The sequence below is a fragment of the Pinus tabuliformis genome, chromosome 1_2 (genome assembly GCF_031772625.1).
Source record: "Pinus tabuliformis cultivar Carrire ecotype Pingquan chromosome 1_2, CPIR1, whole genome shotgun sequence".
In the NCBI taxonomy this organism is placed as follows: Eukaryota; Viridiplantae; Streptophyta; class Pinopsida; order Pinales; family Pinaceae; genus Pinus; species Pinus tabuliformis.
The window spans coordinates 898,705,799-898,724,275 of NC_142298.1; the positions used below are offsets into that span (position 1 = coordinate 898,705,799).

General features: G+C 39.5%; 1 protein-coding gene and 1 pseudogene across 1 annotated transcript; both read right to left on the bottom strand.

The window, feature by feature from the left end:
• Nucleotides 1–1,006: 1,006 nt before the first annotated feature.
• LOC149208846 (CDPK-related kinase 3-like) lies at nucleotides 1,007–3,248 on the bottom strand. Its single transcript, XM_089398440.1, has 4 exons — nucleotides 2,950–3,248; nucleotides 1,989–2,068; nucleotides 1,266–1,619; nucleotides 1,007–1,233 (listed from the first exon to the last, which is right to left on the bottom strand). Exons 1-4 carry the CDS (start codon nucleotides 3,246–3,248, stop codon nucleotides 1,007–1,009), a joined length of 960 nt encoding a protein of 319 aa, XP_089254566.1.
• A 221-nt stretch (nucleotides 3,249–3,469) lies between these two features.
• On the bottom strand, nucleotides 3,470–11,122 carry LOC149208847 (uncharacterized; annotated as a pseudogene).
• Between the last annotated feature and the right edge of the window lie 7,355 nt (nucleotides 11,123–18,477).

Here is an 18,477-nt window from a genome sequence, read left to right on the forward strand (position 1 = left end):
AAGAAGTACCCTTCAACTGGGATCAGGTTGCGCAAGCTTCCTTTAACACTGTAAAGGATTCCCTATGTTAGCACCTAAATCCGCCTTAGGCTGAAAGAAGGCAAAAATTAGGGTAACCACAAACCACGCTCAGTCTGGTAGCTAGCCCTACCAGAGCAGGAGAGGGCTCTCTCTGAGTCACGCTCAGCAAATAAATGATTGAAAACAGTTTGAGATGACCTACAATACAATGTTTACCTTAGGCTAGTAAGTGAAAAGTGATTTTGGAAAAGATTTTATGAAGTGACCGAGATTCTGGGATGTATATGGGACAAGGACAACATGAGCAGATATTTAACCAAAGGCACAGGATATTTCATAAGGCGGGATAAGCATGAGATTTTAGCAATCGAATTGAAATTAAATGGGGTGAAAAGACTGTTTAAGAAATATGAAAAGGGCATTAACGTATGAATCCTTTCCAGGCAGAAGAAAACACATAAAGACTGAACACTTCCTCAAGGCAGAGCAATGACTGAATTCTACCTTTCTCACTTGAAAGTATTCAGCTGGAAACAATTATGAATGGACTGCAAAACAACACATGATACATATGAAATAGAGAGAAAAACACATTGCCAAAACTCATACCGCAAGGATCTTATAAATCAGAGCTGCACCATTTAATTATTTCTCTGTCAAAACTGTACAGTGATAGTGCTGGGTTTTTTCTTCCCACACTTTTTCTCAGAACTCAAAACCCTTTTCAAAAATTTTCTATACAAATAAATAGACTCCCTCTATCAAAAAAATGAATCGACTCAGAATATGGGATGATTTAATCCTTACTAACTGAAGATGAAAGGTCATCCATTGCTAAAGGAGCAACGTTGCATTTTGCTCGGATCTAAAAAAGTGACATCTGTAGGTGAATCCCTTGAAATTGTAACTGAAGTCAGAAATAGACCATCATTTCCTATTTTTCGGCTGTGGTAGGTATTCTTCATTTAATTGGGCGTTTGACCTTTCACCTTCTCTTTTGCCGTTTAAAACCAATTTTTGTAGTTAGCAACAGATCCATCAAATTTAGTATATCTGGAACCTTGGATTCCTTCATGGCCTCTGTCGAATTTCTCATTAGAGCTGATTTAAAATTTTCTAGAGAAATCCTGGCAATGTTATTAGGTTGCAGGAGCTTAAATTGAGCTCTGAGGTACACCAATTCATCTTCACTTAATGATTTCATTAGTGCCTAGAACCATTTGGTCACATCAACTCCTTATTCTCGAGAGATGCACGTTTGAATGGTAAGCAACGGAGATAAGCTTTAACATATTTGTACACCGAAATATCTAATGGAATTACATGTTTCCCACAAAGCCATGGATGAGAAAGGGCCTGAGCTGCACTCATTCTTTTGTGTATATCTTTGTTAAGAAGCCTCTTCACAAAATCCTTAGCCTCAGGAGAGATAGAAGGCCATGGTGCATCATCAAAATTAGGTTCAATGCTCAAAACTTCACGAAAAATTCCTGATTCAAAGTGTGCCCAGAAAGGTCGACTACCACATAGTAAGATGTACATTATCACACCAATACCCCATATATCTGCTTCCCTACTATATGATTGGTGAAAGAAAGCTATTCACCCAAATATTCTAAACAGAAGGGAAACCCTCCCACAAATGTCCAAAATGTCCTCCACCAAATCTTTATATCCTTCCAATGGTTTTGCTTCAGTGAAGGTATGATGACAGAAGGGCTTCTTGGCATGCATTCTCTCTAATGTCTTCAAATCATACCACAAAGGATTATATCCTTCAAGTATTTTCTTATCACGACATGATACCAAGATCTTACTACCAGGCTACATTGCATCAATGTCTAGTAGTCTCTTTATTTGCTCCCTCTCATCCACATCATCCAGAACAATCAGAATTTTGAACCCTTTTACACTATTCTTTAAAATTGTCTTCCCGGTTTCGGTATCTGGAATTTCAATATCATTACCACGGAGAGCACCAACAATCTGCAACTGCGAAGATGTTAAATTACCTTTTCGTTCCCCTACGTTAGACACATAGCAAAACCTGCTAAAATACCAACTTCTCAAGTTAAAATAATGTTTAGTGAGAGACGACTTCCCAATTCTGGTTATTCCTGAAATCCCTATCAATTTCGTCACGCTTTGTTTCTCAATTTAATTTTCTAAATTCTTCAAGGCCTAGTCGAGTCCACAAGGATATTTCGGGATCTGAAGATGCCCCCACTTCACATCTTTGAACACGCTTTGCACAATCTTGTCCAAAACATTGTCGTAATCACTTATATCACTTTTGAAGACTTCACAGAAATTTTTTGGTAGCTCTCTGAGAGCTTTCTTCCACTCCTCCACCTATTTCATCTTGATTTTGTCATTGCGTTGGTGCACTTGGAACGCTTTTGCATAAGGTTCTCTGTCAATTTCTCGCGGGTCACAAGGCTCAACATCACAGAAAACAGGTATAATTTTGCACTGATGATTTGGGTGCCAAATCCAATAGAGCTCACGCAAGCAAGGAAGTGATTCAACGTAATGCTTAGAAAATATAGTAATATTAATGGAGGCATTGAAAATGGCGTTTTTTTATTTCTGGGTAGATATAATCTCCCAACTGAAGTTCGGCCTCATCCAGAAAGACTTTCAACCCACTGACGAGCAGCATCAACAAGATTGTTGTTGCTACTTTTCCCACCATCCTTTGATGTGATATCAGCTTTAGTACCAACAATAAGGAATGGGACTGGAATACCAACTATGTTGCTTAAACCCAGAGGAGCTGAAAATGTTTCCCATGCTAGCGATCTCCGTGGCCCATTTCTGCAGGTTTGTTTTTGTTTTCTGCTGAGATAGATCGTGGAGAAATATAATACCATTCATTTCCGAATAAAATCAAGATCGGAAACCTTTATAGCGCTCATGCCCACATACATCCCACCGTCTGCTGGAGGTGACAGCGTTACAAATTCATTTGGAGCAAAGAATTTGAGTTTTTTTAATAGAGCAAAGGCGAAATTTTTTGTTCTAGCTTTGTGCGCCGCGTACTCTGGCCAGTGTGCCGCGCCTGGTGAGTGCGCCGCGCCGGTGTATATTTGCACTGTGTAAAAGCACCCAGTGCGCGGCGCATGTTCAGTGCACCGCGACACTGCCCAGTGTGCCGTGCAAGAAAACTCAAGCACATTTTTTGCCCAGTTTACCTCTATGTTACAAACTCCTTCTGAAATGGACATAAGTGAGCTTAATGGCATACAGAGCCAATTGGAGGATGTTTGGCATGCACCACTAAGGTTTTACAATCCTTGGTTATCAAATAATAGCATTTGAGGCTTTGGCATGCACCACTGAGGTTTTACAATCCTTGGTTATCAAATAACAACATTTGAGGCTCAAGATATTGCAGCTATCAACAGGTTGCTCTCAGTGCATAATAGAAGAGACTGATTCAGAAGAATCAGTTTTTTGACGCTCTGTTACACGCTGTGAAAGTCTGTATAGCTTTTTTGTGGTCAAAAGTCTTATCAGTTTGTCAAATTTTATTAACAACATCAGATGCTGCTTGGAATCTGCCTAGTTTACAGTAACCATCTACAATGGCATTATAGGTGTGCTCGTTAGGCATGTAACCATGTTTCTTCATGTAGCTCAAGACGTTCATAGCCTCCTCAAACATTGCCAAGTTTGAACAACCAACAACAAAAGTATTGTAATTGACAATGCAAGGACGTACTCTTGAATCCATCATTGCAGAAAAAATCCTTGAAGCATCCTGCATAAGACCATGTTTGCGGTACGCATTGATGACAATGTTGTAATGACCCAACCTCTGGCTTTCTTGCCAACCATTTTCATCTCGCTTGGAATAGCTTCTGATTTCTTGCAGTTGCCTTCTCTACCATACATGCTTATTAAGGAGTCGTATGTAATCAAATCTGGTTTCCACCCATTTTGTTTCATGTTTTCTAACATATCAAATGCTTGATCAATGAATCCATGCTTTCCATAGATGACTATCATGGTATTGTAAGTTACCAAATCTACGGAAAAATCCCTTCTTTTCAATTCTGAAAAGGCACCCTCTGCCTTCTTTAATAAATTACATTTGCCATATACAAGCACAAGCGTTTTCAGGAGTACCCAACTGGGATGAATGACTCTAGAATGTATATCTTCTGCAAGGATCCTCAACCGCGCTATATGATTACCATTTGCATGAGCATGCAATAGGGAAGCATAAGCATTTTCATTTGGTTTATAACCCTTGTCCTTCATATCTGCCAAAACAGATTCAGCTTCCTACCACTGCCCTTTCTTGGCAAATGCATTCAGAAGAGCATTATAAGTAGAGAGATTAGGGAAAAATCTTGCTTTTATCATTTGGCCATATGTTTCCAGAGCCATCTCAACTGATCCACTCTTACCATAAGCGCCAATCAGGGTATTGTAAGTGTCTCAATCTGGAACGAATCCAGCTTGCATCATTTCCTTAAAAATGTTAGCAACATGCATATGCTTACCATTTGTCCCACAGACGGTCACCAGAGTATTCCATGTGACTCTACCAGGGATATGGCCACTAGACCTCATTTCATCAAACACTAACATCATCTTTTTAAATTCTTTCCATACATAGCAATGATAGCATTGAAAATGCATAGGTTAGGGTGACAACCTGCATTCTTCATCTATGTGAAGAACTCTAAGGCTTGTGACAGTGGGCCCAGAGTAAAGATCTCCATTTTAAGATCCATCTGACCAGCAAGATGATGATGAAAGTGTGCAATTAGAGTTGCTCCTGGTGGAATATCATCCCCATCAGAAGTCAATTCCATACTAATTGGTGGCAACCCTAGGCTCAAGAATTAAAATGACTCTTTTTGACCAAAATGGAAATTGATGACTGCAAATGACGAGAAATGAACCTTAGCGAATTTGAATCTGACAGAGGATTGACAAAAGTGAGTCTAACATTGGCTCCAATTGGGATGGCAGCTGCCGCTCCGTGGAGGTGCCAAGAACTGCAGATCTTTGGGAGAGCAAACAGTGCCTTCATCCATTGGGCTATGGAGTCCATTATTCCGACAAACCAACATGACTCAATTTATTTACTGAAACTTGACTCAAACTGACTCAGTGCGAACTGAAATGACTGAAAAACTTAACTCTAGAAAACTAACTAAAAATTCCAAGACCTGAACTTAACTAAAACAAGAACTGACAAAACTTATTCAATGGCAGCAGTCCATCAAGATTCAAGGGTTTCAAATCATGATGACAGCCACCTGCGTACTAATGCAATATGTACAATCATGTGTAATGTGTCTTCCAATGTAACCAACCTAGTAGATACCTCCTTGATTGATTCTCTTGATCAGATCTATGGGTCAACCGTAGATACTTGTAACTGGGCATACAAAAAGCTATTTGACCCTGACCTCCTTCACCACTGAACCCTCCAATAATCACTGTCACTGCTGGCTGGCACAAACTTGCCGGAGGATCTTGAAAAACATGAAGATTTGCCATTTCCACCCCCTGCTGAAAGAACAAGGTGTTCTTTTCACCTGCTTCTGATCTTTCTTCACAATGTACTTCAGTAAAAATCTGCTCCTGGTCCCCAAAAAATTCTGAAGAAATAGATGAGCAGATCTCTTCTTGGAAAAACATTTCAGCACATGAAACATATGAAGGAGAATCTGAATGGAAATCATGAATGCTTTGATCTTCTGCGGTGTAAATGTACTGTAGGTTATCTTCATATGATATGATACCCAGATTTTCATGTTCCTTATTACATTCATTAATCATAATAAAAGCATCTTTGGATGATTCTTGAAACTCAAGCATGAAATCTCTGTCATCTATCATAAATTCATCCAGAGAAACTTTTTCACCTACTTGAACAAAGATATCCTCTTGATGTTCATGAATTGACTGGATTACCTTGGTCGAAAGGCTATGTTCTAATGAGATGAGGGCAGTTAGGCCTGGAACTCTGTCTTCTTCATTTGAGGCAGCCTCAACAATGCAATTCTCTTCTATGAGATCTGGAACGACATGTTTTTCCTCATCACAATCTGTTCCTCGATCTGGTTTATCATCATCATTTTCTGAGATTGGAACATCATTTTCTTGCGTATCCTCATTTATTTCAACCAGGTCTGAAATAAAACTTCTTCTTTCCTCATTTTCAGCCATATGGAACTCATCAATCTGCTGATCTATTTCATGTAATTCACATTGACTGTCAAGATGAAAAATTCCTCCATTTTCCACCGTACAAAGATCTTGATTCTGCTGCAAATTTTCCTGAGCATCTTGACAAGACTCCTCTAGTTTCTCTTCATGTTGCTGAAATGGATTCTCGTACAAGGCTTCCATGATCTCATCATCCATAAAATTATCATCCTCATAGTATTTTTCAAGGCTCTCAATGAAAGTAGAAGCGTGTTTGCAACAATCATGAACTAGATTTAATGATGGATAAGAGTCTTTATATCTTTCAATTAATATTGAATGAAAATCCTTTAGACAATAAATGGAAGTAGGTGGCAAACTTTCATACCAAGATCGGGCTTCATCTTCCAGGGTAGCCATAAACATTTTCATCAAACAGTCTTCAGGAAAATTGATCTTTAATCTATGCACATGGATGTGAAATTTCACCAGATGAAGAGCAACGTCATTACCTTCCACATTTCTGAACACAGGCAAACTCTTTGACCAATCTACCTTGGGCATTTTATTTCGAAAACCTGGGATGTGATCTCAGCTCATGGGAGCGTATCTTCTTCCAATCCGATCCATCTTAAGAAATCTCAAAGCTACTGATCCCTCTGCAGTGGAGTCAACATGAAGGATTGATTGCTGGATTCTTCAGTGAATGGAGTCACCAGGTGAATGATTTCAGCCGTCTTCTTATGTCTGATCATTGTTCACCATCAACAATCAGCTCTGAACTTGAGATATGTGCTGGGGAAAAACAATCTACAAGTAAAACATTTCATCCCCAGTGGAGTCGCCACTATTTTAGCACCTAAATCTCCCTTAGGCTAAAAGAAGGCGAAAATTAGGGTAACCACAAACCACGCTCAGTCTGGTAGCTAGCCCTACCAGAGAAGGAGAGGGCTCTCTCCGAGTCGTGCTCAGAGAATAAATGATTGAAAATAGTCTGAGATGACCTACAATACAATGTTTACCTTAGGCTAGTAAGTGAAAATGGATTTTGGAAAAGATTTTATGAAGTGACCGAGCTTCTGGGATGTATATGGGACAAGGACAGCATGAGTAGAGATTTAAGCAAAGGCACAACATATTTCATAAGGCAAGATAAGCGTGAGATTTTAGCAATCGAATTGAAATTAAATGGGGTGAAAAGACTGTTTAAGAAAGCTGAAAAGGGCATTAATGTATGAATCCTTTTCAGACAGAAGAAAACACATAAAGACTGAACACTTCCTCAAGGCAGAGCAATGACTGAATTCTACCTTTCTCACTTGAAAGTATTCAACTGGAAACAATTATGAATGGACTGCAAAACAACACATGATACATATGAAACAGAGAGAAAAACACATTGCCAAAACTCATACCGCAAGGATCTTATAAATCAAAGCTGCACCATTTAATTATTTCTTTGTCAAAATTGTAAAGTAATAGTGCTGGGTTTTTTCTTCCCACACCTTTTCTCAGAACTCAGAACCTTTTTCAAAAATTTTCTATACAAATAAATAGATTCCTCTATCAAAAAATGAATCGACTCAGAATATGGGATGATTTAATCGTTACTAATTGAAGATGAAAAGCCATCCATCACTAAAGGAGCAGCGTTACATTTTTCTCGGATCTAAAAAAGTGACATCTATAGGAGAATCCCTTGAAATTGTAAGTGAAGTCAGAAATAGACCATCGTTTCCTATTTTTTGGCTGTGGTAGGTATTCTTCATTTAATTGGGCGTTTGACCTTTCACCTTATCTTTTTCTGTTCAAAACCAATTTTTGTAATTAGCGAGAGATCCATCAAATTTAGTATATCTAGAACCTTGGATTCCTTCATGGCCTCTGTCGAATTTCTCATTAGAGCTAATTTAAAATTTTCTAGAGAAATCCTGGCATCATTATCAGGTTGTAGGAGCTTAAATTGAGCTCTGAGGTACACCAATTCGTCCTCACTTAATGATTTCACCAGTGCCTGGAACCATTTGGTCACATCAACTCCTTATTCTTGAGAGCTGCACATTTGAATGGTAAGCAAAGGAGATAAGCTTTAACATATTTGTACACCGAAATATCTAATGGAATTACATGTTTCCCACAAAGCCATGGATGAGAAAGGGCTTGAGTTGCACTCATTCTTTTGCGTATATCTTTGTTAAGAAGCATTTTCACAAAATCCTTAGCCTCAGGAGAGATAGAAGGCCATGGTGCATCATCAAAATTAGTTTCAGTGCTCAAAACTTCATGAAAAATTCCTGATTCAAAGTGTGCCCCAATACCCCATACATCTGCTTCCCTACTATATGATTGGTGAAAGCAAGTTGTTCACCCCAATATTCTAAACAGAAGGGCAACCCTCCCACAAATGTCCAAAATTTCCTCCACCAAATCTTTATATCCTTCCAATGGTTCTGCTTCAGTGAAGGCCTGATGACATAAGGGCTTCTTGGCATGTGTTTTCTCTAATGTCTTCAAATCATACCACAAAGGATTATATCCTTCAAGTATTTTCTTATCACGACATGATACCAAGATCTTACTACCAAGCTGCATTGCATCAATGTCTAGTAGTCTCTTTATTTGCTCCCTCTCATCCACATCATCCAGAACAATCATAATTTTGAACCCTTTTACACTATTCTATAAAATTGTCTTCCCGGTTTTGGTATCCGGAATATCAATATCATTACCACGAAGAGCACCAAAAATTTGCAGCTGCGAAGATGTTAAATTACCTTTTCGTTCCCCTACGTTAGACACATAGCAAAACCTGCTAAAAGACCAACTTCTCAAGTTAAAATAATGTTTAGTGAGAGACGACTTCCCAATTCTGATTATTCCTGAAATCCCTATCAATTTTGTGACGCTTTGTTTCTCAATTTCATTTTCTAAATTCTTCAAGGCCTAGTTGAGTCCACATGGATATTTCAGGATCTGAAGATGGCCCCACTTCACATCTTTGAACACGCTTTGCACAATATTGTCCAAAACATTGTCGTAATCACTTATATCACTTTTGAAGACTTCACAGAAACTTTTTGATACCTCTCTGAGAGATTTCTTCCACTCCTCTACCTCTTCCGTCTTGATTTTGTCATTGCGTTAGTGCACTTGGAATGATTTTGCATAAGGTTCTCTGTCGATTTCTCACAGGTCACAAGGCTCAATGTCACAGAAAACAAGGGTAATTTTGCGCTGATGATTTGGGTGCCAAATCCAATAGAGCTCACGCAAGCAAGGAAGTGATTCAGCGTAATGCTTAGAAAATATAGTAATATGAATGGAGGCACTGAAAATGGCGTTTTTTATTTCCGGGTAGATATAATCTCCCAACTGAAGTTCGGCCTCATCCAGAAAGACTTTCAACCCACTGACGAGCAGCATCAACAAGATTGTTGCTGCTACTTTTCCCACCATCCTTTGGTGCGATATAAACTTTAGTACCAACAATAAGGAATGGGACTGGAATACCAGCTATGTTGCTTAGACCCAGAGGAGCTGAAAATGTTTCCCATGCTAGTGATCTCCGTGGCCCATTTCTGCATGTTTTTTTTTGTTTTCCGCTGAGATAGATCGTGGAGAAATATAATACCATTCATTTCCGAATAAAATCAAGATCGGAAATCTTTATAGCGCTCATGCCCACATACATCCCACCATCTGCTGGAGGTGACAGCCTTACAAATTCATTTGGAGCAAAGAATTTGAGTTTTTTTAATAGAGCAGAGGCGAAAATTTTTGTTCTAGCTTTGTGCGCCGCGTACTCTGCCCAGTGCACCACGCCTGGTGAGTGCGTCGCGAGAGTGTATATTTGCACTGTGTAAAAGCACCGAGCGCGCCGCGCAGGCAAACTCAAGCACATTGTTTGCCCAGTTTACCTCTATGTTACAAACTCCTTCAGAAAATGGACATAAGTGAGCTTAATGGCATACAGAGCCAATTGGAGGAAGTCTGGCATGCACCCTGAGGTTTTACAATCGTTGGTTATCAAATAACAACATTTGAGGCTCAAGATATTGCAACTATCAATAGGTTGCTCTCAGTGCATAATAGAAGTGACTGATTCAGAAGAATTGGTTTTTTGATGCTATGTTACATGCTGTGAAAGTCTGTATAGCTTTTTTGTGGTCAAAAGTCTTATCAATTTGTCTAATTTTATTAACAACATCAAATGCTGCTTGGAATCTGCCTAGTTTACAGTAACCATCTACAACTGCATTATAGGTGTGCTCGTTAGGCATGTAACGATGTTTCTTCATGTATTTCAAGACGTTCATAGCCTCCTCAAACATTGCTAGGTTTGAATAACCAACAACAAAAGTATTGTAAGTGACAATGCAAGGACGTACTCCTGAATCCATCATTTCAGAAAAAATCCTTGAAGCATCCTGCATAAGACCCTGTTTGCGGTACACATTGATGACAATGTTGTAATGACCCAACCTTTGGCTTTCTTGCCAACCATTTTCATCTCGCTTGGAATAGCTTCTGATTTCTTGTAGTTGCCTTCTCTACCATACATGCTTATTAAGGAGTCGTATGTAATCAAATCTGGTTTCCACCCATTTTGTTTCATGTTTTCTAACATATCAAATGCTTGATCAATGAAGCCATGCCTTCCATAGATGACTATCATGGTATTGTAAGTTACCAAATCTGGGGAAAAACCCCTTCTTTTCAATTCTGAAAAGGCACCCTCTGTCTCCTTTAATAAATTACATTTGCCATATACAAGCACAAGCGTTTTCAGGAGTACCCAACTGGGATGAATGACTCCAGAATGTATATCTTCTGCAAGGATCCTCAACCGCGCTATATGATTACCATTTGCATGAGCATGCAATAGGGAAGCATAAGCATTTTCATTTGGTTTATAACCCTTGTCCTTCATATCTGCAAAAACAGATTTAGCTTCCTACCACTGCCCTTTCTTGGCAAATGTATTCAGAGGAGCATTATAAGTAGAGAGATTAGGGAAAAATCCTGCTTTTATCATTTGGCCATATGTTTCCAGATCCATCTCAACTGATCCACTCTTACCATAAGCGCCAATCAGGGTATTATAAGTGTCTCGATATGGAACGAATCCAGCTTGCTTCATTTCCTTAAAAACGTTAGCAACATGCATATGCTTACCATTTGTCCCACAGACGACCACCAGAGTATTCCATGTGACTCTATCAGGGATATGGCCACTAGACCTCATTTCATCAAACACTAACATCATCTTTTTAAATTTTTTCCATACATAGCAATGATAGCATTGAAAGTGCAGAGGTTAGGGTGACAACCTGCATTCTTCATCTGTGTGAAGAACTCCAAGGCTTGTGACAGTGGGCCCAGAGTAAAAATCTCCATTTTAAGATCCATCTAACCAGCGAGATGATGAAGAAAGTGTGCAATTAGAGTTGCTCCTGGTGGAATATCATCCCCATCAGAAGTCAATTCCATACTAATTGGTGGCAACCCTGGGCTCAAGAATTAAAATGACTCTTTTTGACCAAAATGGCATTTGATGGATGCAAATGACAAGAAATGAACCTTGGTGAATTTGACTCTGACAAAGGATTGACAAGACTCAGTCTAACACCCTAATAAAAGCATCATTAATGTATTCTCCTGACTATCAAAAGGACTTTAACCTATATCTTACTAGAACAGATACAACCATCAAAATCGTCTTAGTACAAGAAGACGACGGAATTGAACATCCAATCTATTATTTAAGATGAAACTTAAATGATAGAGAAAGAAAGTACTCCTATGTTGAAAAGCTGGCTCTAGTAGCTATTCAAGTAGTACATAGATTTCGACACTATATCCTCTTTCTATCAGATTGCAACCCTATGACCCACATTCTGTTGCATCAATTACTAGGGGGGAAATATTCAAAATGGATAGCCATTTTGCAAGAGTTTGATTTGGAATTCACAAAATCGAAATCAAAGAAATCTCTAGTTTTCGCGGAGTTACTACATGACCTCCCATCATCGTCCAACGATTCAACATCTAAATCATCAATCGTGGATTAATATTTGTTTCTGATATTATCAAGAGATCTGTGGTATGGAGATATACTAATCTATCTCCAAACCCAAACCTTTAGGCCTAATACCTCTCGATCTGAACAATGATGTACTCGATACCAGGCAAAAGACTACATGATCGTCGGTGATACAGTTTATCGTCGTGGTGTCGATAAAGTTTTGCGAAGGTGCCTCATGCATGAGGAGGCCGAAAAAGTCCTGAATGATTGTCATTCAGGTGCGTGTGGGGGGCATCAATCTGGTTACGCTACGGCACAAAGATCTTACGAGCAGGTTATTTCTGACCTACTATATTCAAATATTGCATAATCATGGTCAAAAGTTGCCATTCTTGTCAGATCTTTGACTGCAAAACCAGACTACCGCCCACACTGCTGCATCCAGTAGTTGCTGTTGGGCCATTCGCCAAAAGGGGCATTGATTTCATGACATGTAATCCCACCTCAGCTGGGGGGCATGGGTATATCATAGTCGCAGTCGACTATTTTACAAAATGGACTGAGGCGATGCCTACATTAAACAACAGCGGTGAAATGGCTGCTCTTTTTGTTTTCAATCATGTAGTCTTTATATTTGGTGTTCCACAAGCTATAGTCACAGATCATGGATCACATTTTCGCAATCACTGATGGTTGAATTAGCTGCCAAATTAGGACTGTCCCATGACAGTTCTACTCCATATTATCCACAAGCTAACGAACAAGTTGAGGCCATCAATAAAGTCTTGAAGAGCATGCTGGAAAGGATGATTGGAGTCCACAAATGGAGTTGGCACTTAATCCTGTACTCAGCGTTGTGGGCATATAGGACATCGGTGCGAAATGCAACCAATTTTACACCCTTTCAGCTGGTGTATGGCCTAGAAGTGGTCTTACCGATTCAGTGTGAAATTTCATCTCTCAAGGTCGTAGTCGATCTACTCCCTGAAACATCAGAGGAAGAGGCCTGTTTCTTGTAACTAATCCAATTGGACGAAACCCGTCGTGATGCCGCTCTGGCTAACGAAGCTTATAAGAAATGAGCCAAGGCGTAGTTTGACAAAAATGTCAAACCCCGTGTCTTCTCAGAAGGTGACCTGGTCTTGCTATACGATTAGGAATCTGATTAGTTGGGAGCGGGTAAGTTCCAACCATTATGGATGGGTCCCTACATTGTTAAATGAGTATTAGCAAAACGAGCCTACGAGCTAGTAGATTACAATGGGATTCCACTCTCACAACCCTGAAACGTGTTGTACCTTAAGCGTTACTATTCTTGATTAAGTGTAGTAATCTCTTTATATGCTTTTGTTATGTTTTTTTTTTCATCAAGAGTGATCATTTTGGTTAGGTAATCCACTTTTCATTTGTTGCAGATGTCAGACCTGTTGGAATCATTCATTGGATATGCTGACGGAGTTAGTCGTAGTACACGAAATCTATCTTCTGCAACCTGGATCATTTTTTATCCAACCAGTGAGTTAGTGAGTTTCAAAGGGATATGTATTGGTCGATCAACGAACAACATCGCTGAGAACAGTGCATTGATGGAGCTTCTTTCTGATGCCATCGCACATGGCATATGCTGCCTTATTGTCAGGCTAGATTCAGAACTCATCGTCCTACAACTTACTAGAGTCTATTCTGTTCGGAATCTAGCTATCTATCGTATGTTCCTAAGGGTCACGATTTTGGAAAGGCAATTTGATTCTATTCAATATCAACACATTTCTAGAAACTTAAACACATTAACTAATTCATTAGAAAATTATGTGTTAGACAGACATTTGCAGCATTTATAAAGGAAAAAGCATTTCAATCAACATTGGCATCAGGATCACATAACTTAATCGAAATAAAACTCCAAAAATTAGAAATATATATAACTGTTTATATAGTTTTTACAAAATCTTCTGTGTCCAGGGCAAAATCAGTCATACGACCCAAACACTCAAAATGCAGAAAAAGCACCCTAAACTAATGGTGTTGGTGATAGCAAGTCACCGCCTATGCAATCATACGTAAGAGCCTAGTCCATCGACTCGGCACGCTAGTGGTATGACACTGTAATCTCAGAGGTAACTTGTTGGTCCTCACATCTTGAATACCAAGGGTAAGATCCTCGATCTGATCCTGCAATACTAGAAGGGTCTCTGCTATGTCCAGATCACGAAGGACAGCCCTCCCTATAGCCTCTCCTGCTGGAATGGCAGTTGCTACCCTCGGGCGCACTGCTGGTTGCATCGGTCCAATATCTGCAGACATATACGAGTTTGATTAGTCTTGGTAAAATTTAAAATCACAAGAACATTATAAAAGCAATAAACAGAGATATGGTCAGATCTCCTTCCCTATAACACCCCACTGCTCACCAGCCGGTAATGCCAAATCTAGGTCACCTCGAAAATCGATTCCAATGTATGGATACTCTGCGAAGACCATCTCTTGACGGTCGAGCCACTCAAAGAAGGCATCAGAGAATGAAATCTACGACTGAACAGCATGTCTGGCCATGAGATCGAGCCATCTCTTCATCCATGGTTCCCTCGATGCTGGAAATCTGAGTGAAATCTACTATGGCTGCATCAGTGGAATCCTCTCCAAGGCGAAAGTTGTCAAAATGGAACCATAACCAAATTTCTTGGATCTTCCATTCTTCACCTTGGAAAGTTGTTCTTTTATAACTGGAAGTACTACATCACACTAGTTGAATACCTTTGGTTCAAGGCATTATAGGGCGTACTGCATATAAGACCTGTTGGCCAAATGAAGAGCCACGCTACCAGCCAATCGAGTAAAGGTGAATAAAATAGTGCTCAAGGACAGGGCAATAACATCATGAATACTTATCTTACCATCCCTTCTCAGCTGAGATCCATCTCTACAAAACTAACAAATATAATCCCTCACAGATTCACCCCCGCGGGCGGATCTTGATAGTGAGAGAGGGGCACCACACCTCGATAAACCAATCAAAAAGTAGATGTCCTCAACTATCAAAGGGATGGATTTGCCTCTAATCTGGAACACCTCATTGATAGGATCCAATGCATCGAGAAGATATTGCAACAAATTGATTTGTTGTCTCACGCTGGATATACGGAAGAATTTGAGCAAGCCATAGTTTCGCAATGCAGTAACCGTACCTGGATCATGTAAGGCAATCATGTCCTCTTCTTCATGCTCACGTTCATGCCATGTAACAACCATCTTGCTCCGATGAATCTCTGAAACACAAACAAGAGATGAATTAGGATCCTAATTTGGGCAAAAACAGGCAAAAATTTCATGAGAAAACACTGCATAAACTTTCCCTCCTGTGCCCATCGCACACTGGCTGTGTACAAGGTGGGATGCATACTGACTGGCCAATGGCTAGCTCTGTATGCATCACACTTTTTGATGCGTACTAGGTACAATGGGGAGAGAACGAATTGTTCAAACCCCTGAGGCCTAGAAAAACACGAAAAGTTGCTCAGAATTAGAAAAGGAAGGAACACAATTGAAGAGCTCAGGGTTAGCTCCTACCTAGTCCAGACGGTGCCGAAAATAGTCCACCATATATCCTGAAATCATCTAATGAAAATCGAGGGGGAAAACACCTCCAGAGCTCCAAAAATCCCAAATTTTGAATGAAATGGTAAAAAATGAGAGGTAAAACTACTTTTATGTTACTTTTCACATAATTCAAGTAAGATGTTAGTTTTTAACTCATTTTTCAAGCATGTACTTGCATTTCTAATCAATTTGATTGAGTATTTGAATAGGTAGTACGACCGTCAAAAGAATATAATGTTAATGGTAAATTGAACATCTTTGACTATTATCATAAGCAATGTTACTGCAGGGTTGAAGCTCATTAAAAAATAAACCCACCACTGAGCATAGTTTCTAAAGATTCATGCTCATTAAAAATGAATCCACCCTCGGTAAATAACCTTTGTGATTGCATTGCTATTAGCCTTTTGAGCCTTGGTCGTGTTCTTACCGTCACCTCCACTCTTTTGTTGATCATATTGCCTCCACTTGATTGTTTACCCTTTTGAGGAACAATTGCGATGAGTGATTCTATTAGCCACCCTCGTTAAACTGCCGTGTTTGAGAGGTTCCAATCTTAATTAGAACCAATTTCTACCCAGATACCTCACTCGTTCCTCAAAAATGAGTCTCTTTTAAGCTCTTTTTAGACTCGTGACATATGAAAAGATTGTCGAGCTACTGGTCTTTCCAGCTTGTTAAAGTAAATGGAAGTGCCATCCCTCCTCTACATTTTAATCCTTTTGAACATGAGGGATCATTACACAAAAATATCGAGTGCTTGTCTATTTCGGCTCGCTTAAACTATCGAAAAGTCATCCCTTTCATATTATTTTATACTTTTTTGGACTTAAGGGATTATGCCACGAAAAATGACTACTAGAGTTTCCTTTCTGTCTCTTTACAAACTCTCTAAACATGAAAAGGATCAAGTTATATTTGTCATTAAACTTGTTAAAACAATAGCGACAAACTTGTCCCTCCGAAAAAGAGAAAGTTTCACTATTGCTAGGCTCGCTAAAACATAGCAACAGGTTTTCCCGAAGGGAAAATTATAGAACAAGCATATGTTATCCTCCTCAAGCTTGACAAAAATAAAGAGGTACTGGTCAGAAATGACTGGTGAAAAAGGGAAGGTAACTTGAAGAAATTCATTGGTAGTAGGTCGCTCATGAACATGACACTTTCACTCAATCACCATGATTGAGTCGGGTTGGGTTATTTCGTTCACCGGTCACATCACCATTGGTCCTCCGTACCATCCATATTTGAGGTTAACGCTACCAATCCATCATAGTGTCACCGTTATGTTCAAGAGAAGTTGTTCAGAGAATTCACCAACCCATCTAACACCTCATCCACTGCAATACCTTCACTCTCCATTTTTCATGGCCGCCATTCCTAAACCTTATATCATCAAATCGTTTTAACCTCCAAAAAATCATTTGCTTCGGTTCGTGTCACAAATGTGGGATTCATTAAGGCCCTCCTACGACGGGTCACTTCTTGTCAACATCAACTCATTATCCAAGAAGTTGAATTAGGAACAACCCTTTAAGTACTTTGAAGCTTGCATGCCTTAATGGCAAGTTTCTCACTTCCAGCGACAGGTTTACATCAATGGCCTTCGACCGAAAGATTTTGCATGGTGTTTGACATCAGATCCTATATTCACACTAGGTGAATTGTACTGTAATACCTTGAGGGTCATTATCATTATCGGTGATTCCTCTCACACCTATTAACAGATTACATCATTGGCTGGTAATGAGGCGATGTCTTTCCATGTTCGACTTCAGAACATCTTTTCACATTGATATACTTGTACGTTGGGCAAAGATTGAACGAGTTTTGAAGACCTAGGATCTAGTTTCATCCATCCGTGCTGCGATATATTCAATAAAATAAAGACATCAAATGTACACAGCAGCTACATAGATGATCATCCAAGCTAAAGGATGATGGCTCAACAAGAACCACCAGTCTGCAACAGCAGACAATGATCTGTCCTATATACATAAAGATGAATTTATAAAGCTGAGCATGGGAATGCCCACCTCAGCTAGATCATGAAAATAATATGAAGATAATGTAGTGTATTTTATTTTATACAGGTCACCCTTCCAGATTGAGAGACCTCAAATCCTCATGATAAAGCATTTCACCCGACATCAGAAGATTTATGACCTCATGCTTTAGGGGGCAACTGTTATAGATATATTTGGGCACTGCAACCCAATCACATATGTCAATAAACCAAGGTCTCTTAAACCCCTAAAAGTACCCTAAAAGATCAAGGTCAACTGATTACATCATTTCCTAGAAGTTCTCCCTAAAAAACCACTTAGAACTAGTCAAAACTGGACCATACAGACTGCTCAGTTCTAAGCGTGTGATACTGACTGTAGCACTAGCCAGGTGCGGTGCATACTGGAATAGACTTCTATAGGGTGCAATGGGAAAAAGTAGACAAATGGCAGAGGCAGTTTGCTAAGTGGAAACCTAGAGAATCTTCTAAAAACTTCTCATATGACACTTGCCTCTCTGAATTCGCCCAGGGATGAGTAAGAGATCATGAAATCTCCAAGTGGAACCAAGAACTATCAATGAAATGACACTAATCAAAAACCCAGAAGCTGACTCACCCGTCTACAAATATCTATAAATGGATCCCTCATCCTAGA

Coding starts and splice junctions, on each gene's coding strand:
- LOC149208846 (XM_089398440.1), bottom strand. CDS start 3,248: ATGTCCATTTCAGAAGGAGTTTGTAACATAGAGGTAAACTGGGCAAAA. Junction 1,620..1,988: donor GATTGTTGGTGCTCTCCGTG/GTAATGATATTG, acceptor TTGGGTGAATAG/CTTTCTTTCACCAATCATAT. Junction 1,234..1,265: donor ATTCAAACGTGCATCTCTCG/AGAATAAGGAGT, acceptor CCAAATGGTTCT/AGGCACTAATGAAATCATTA.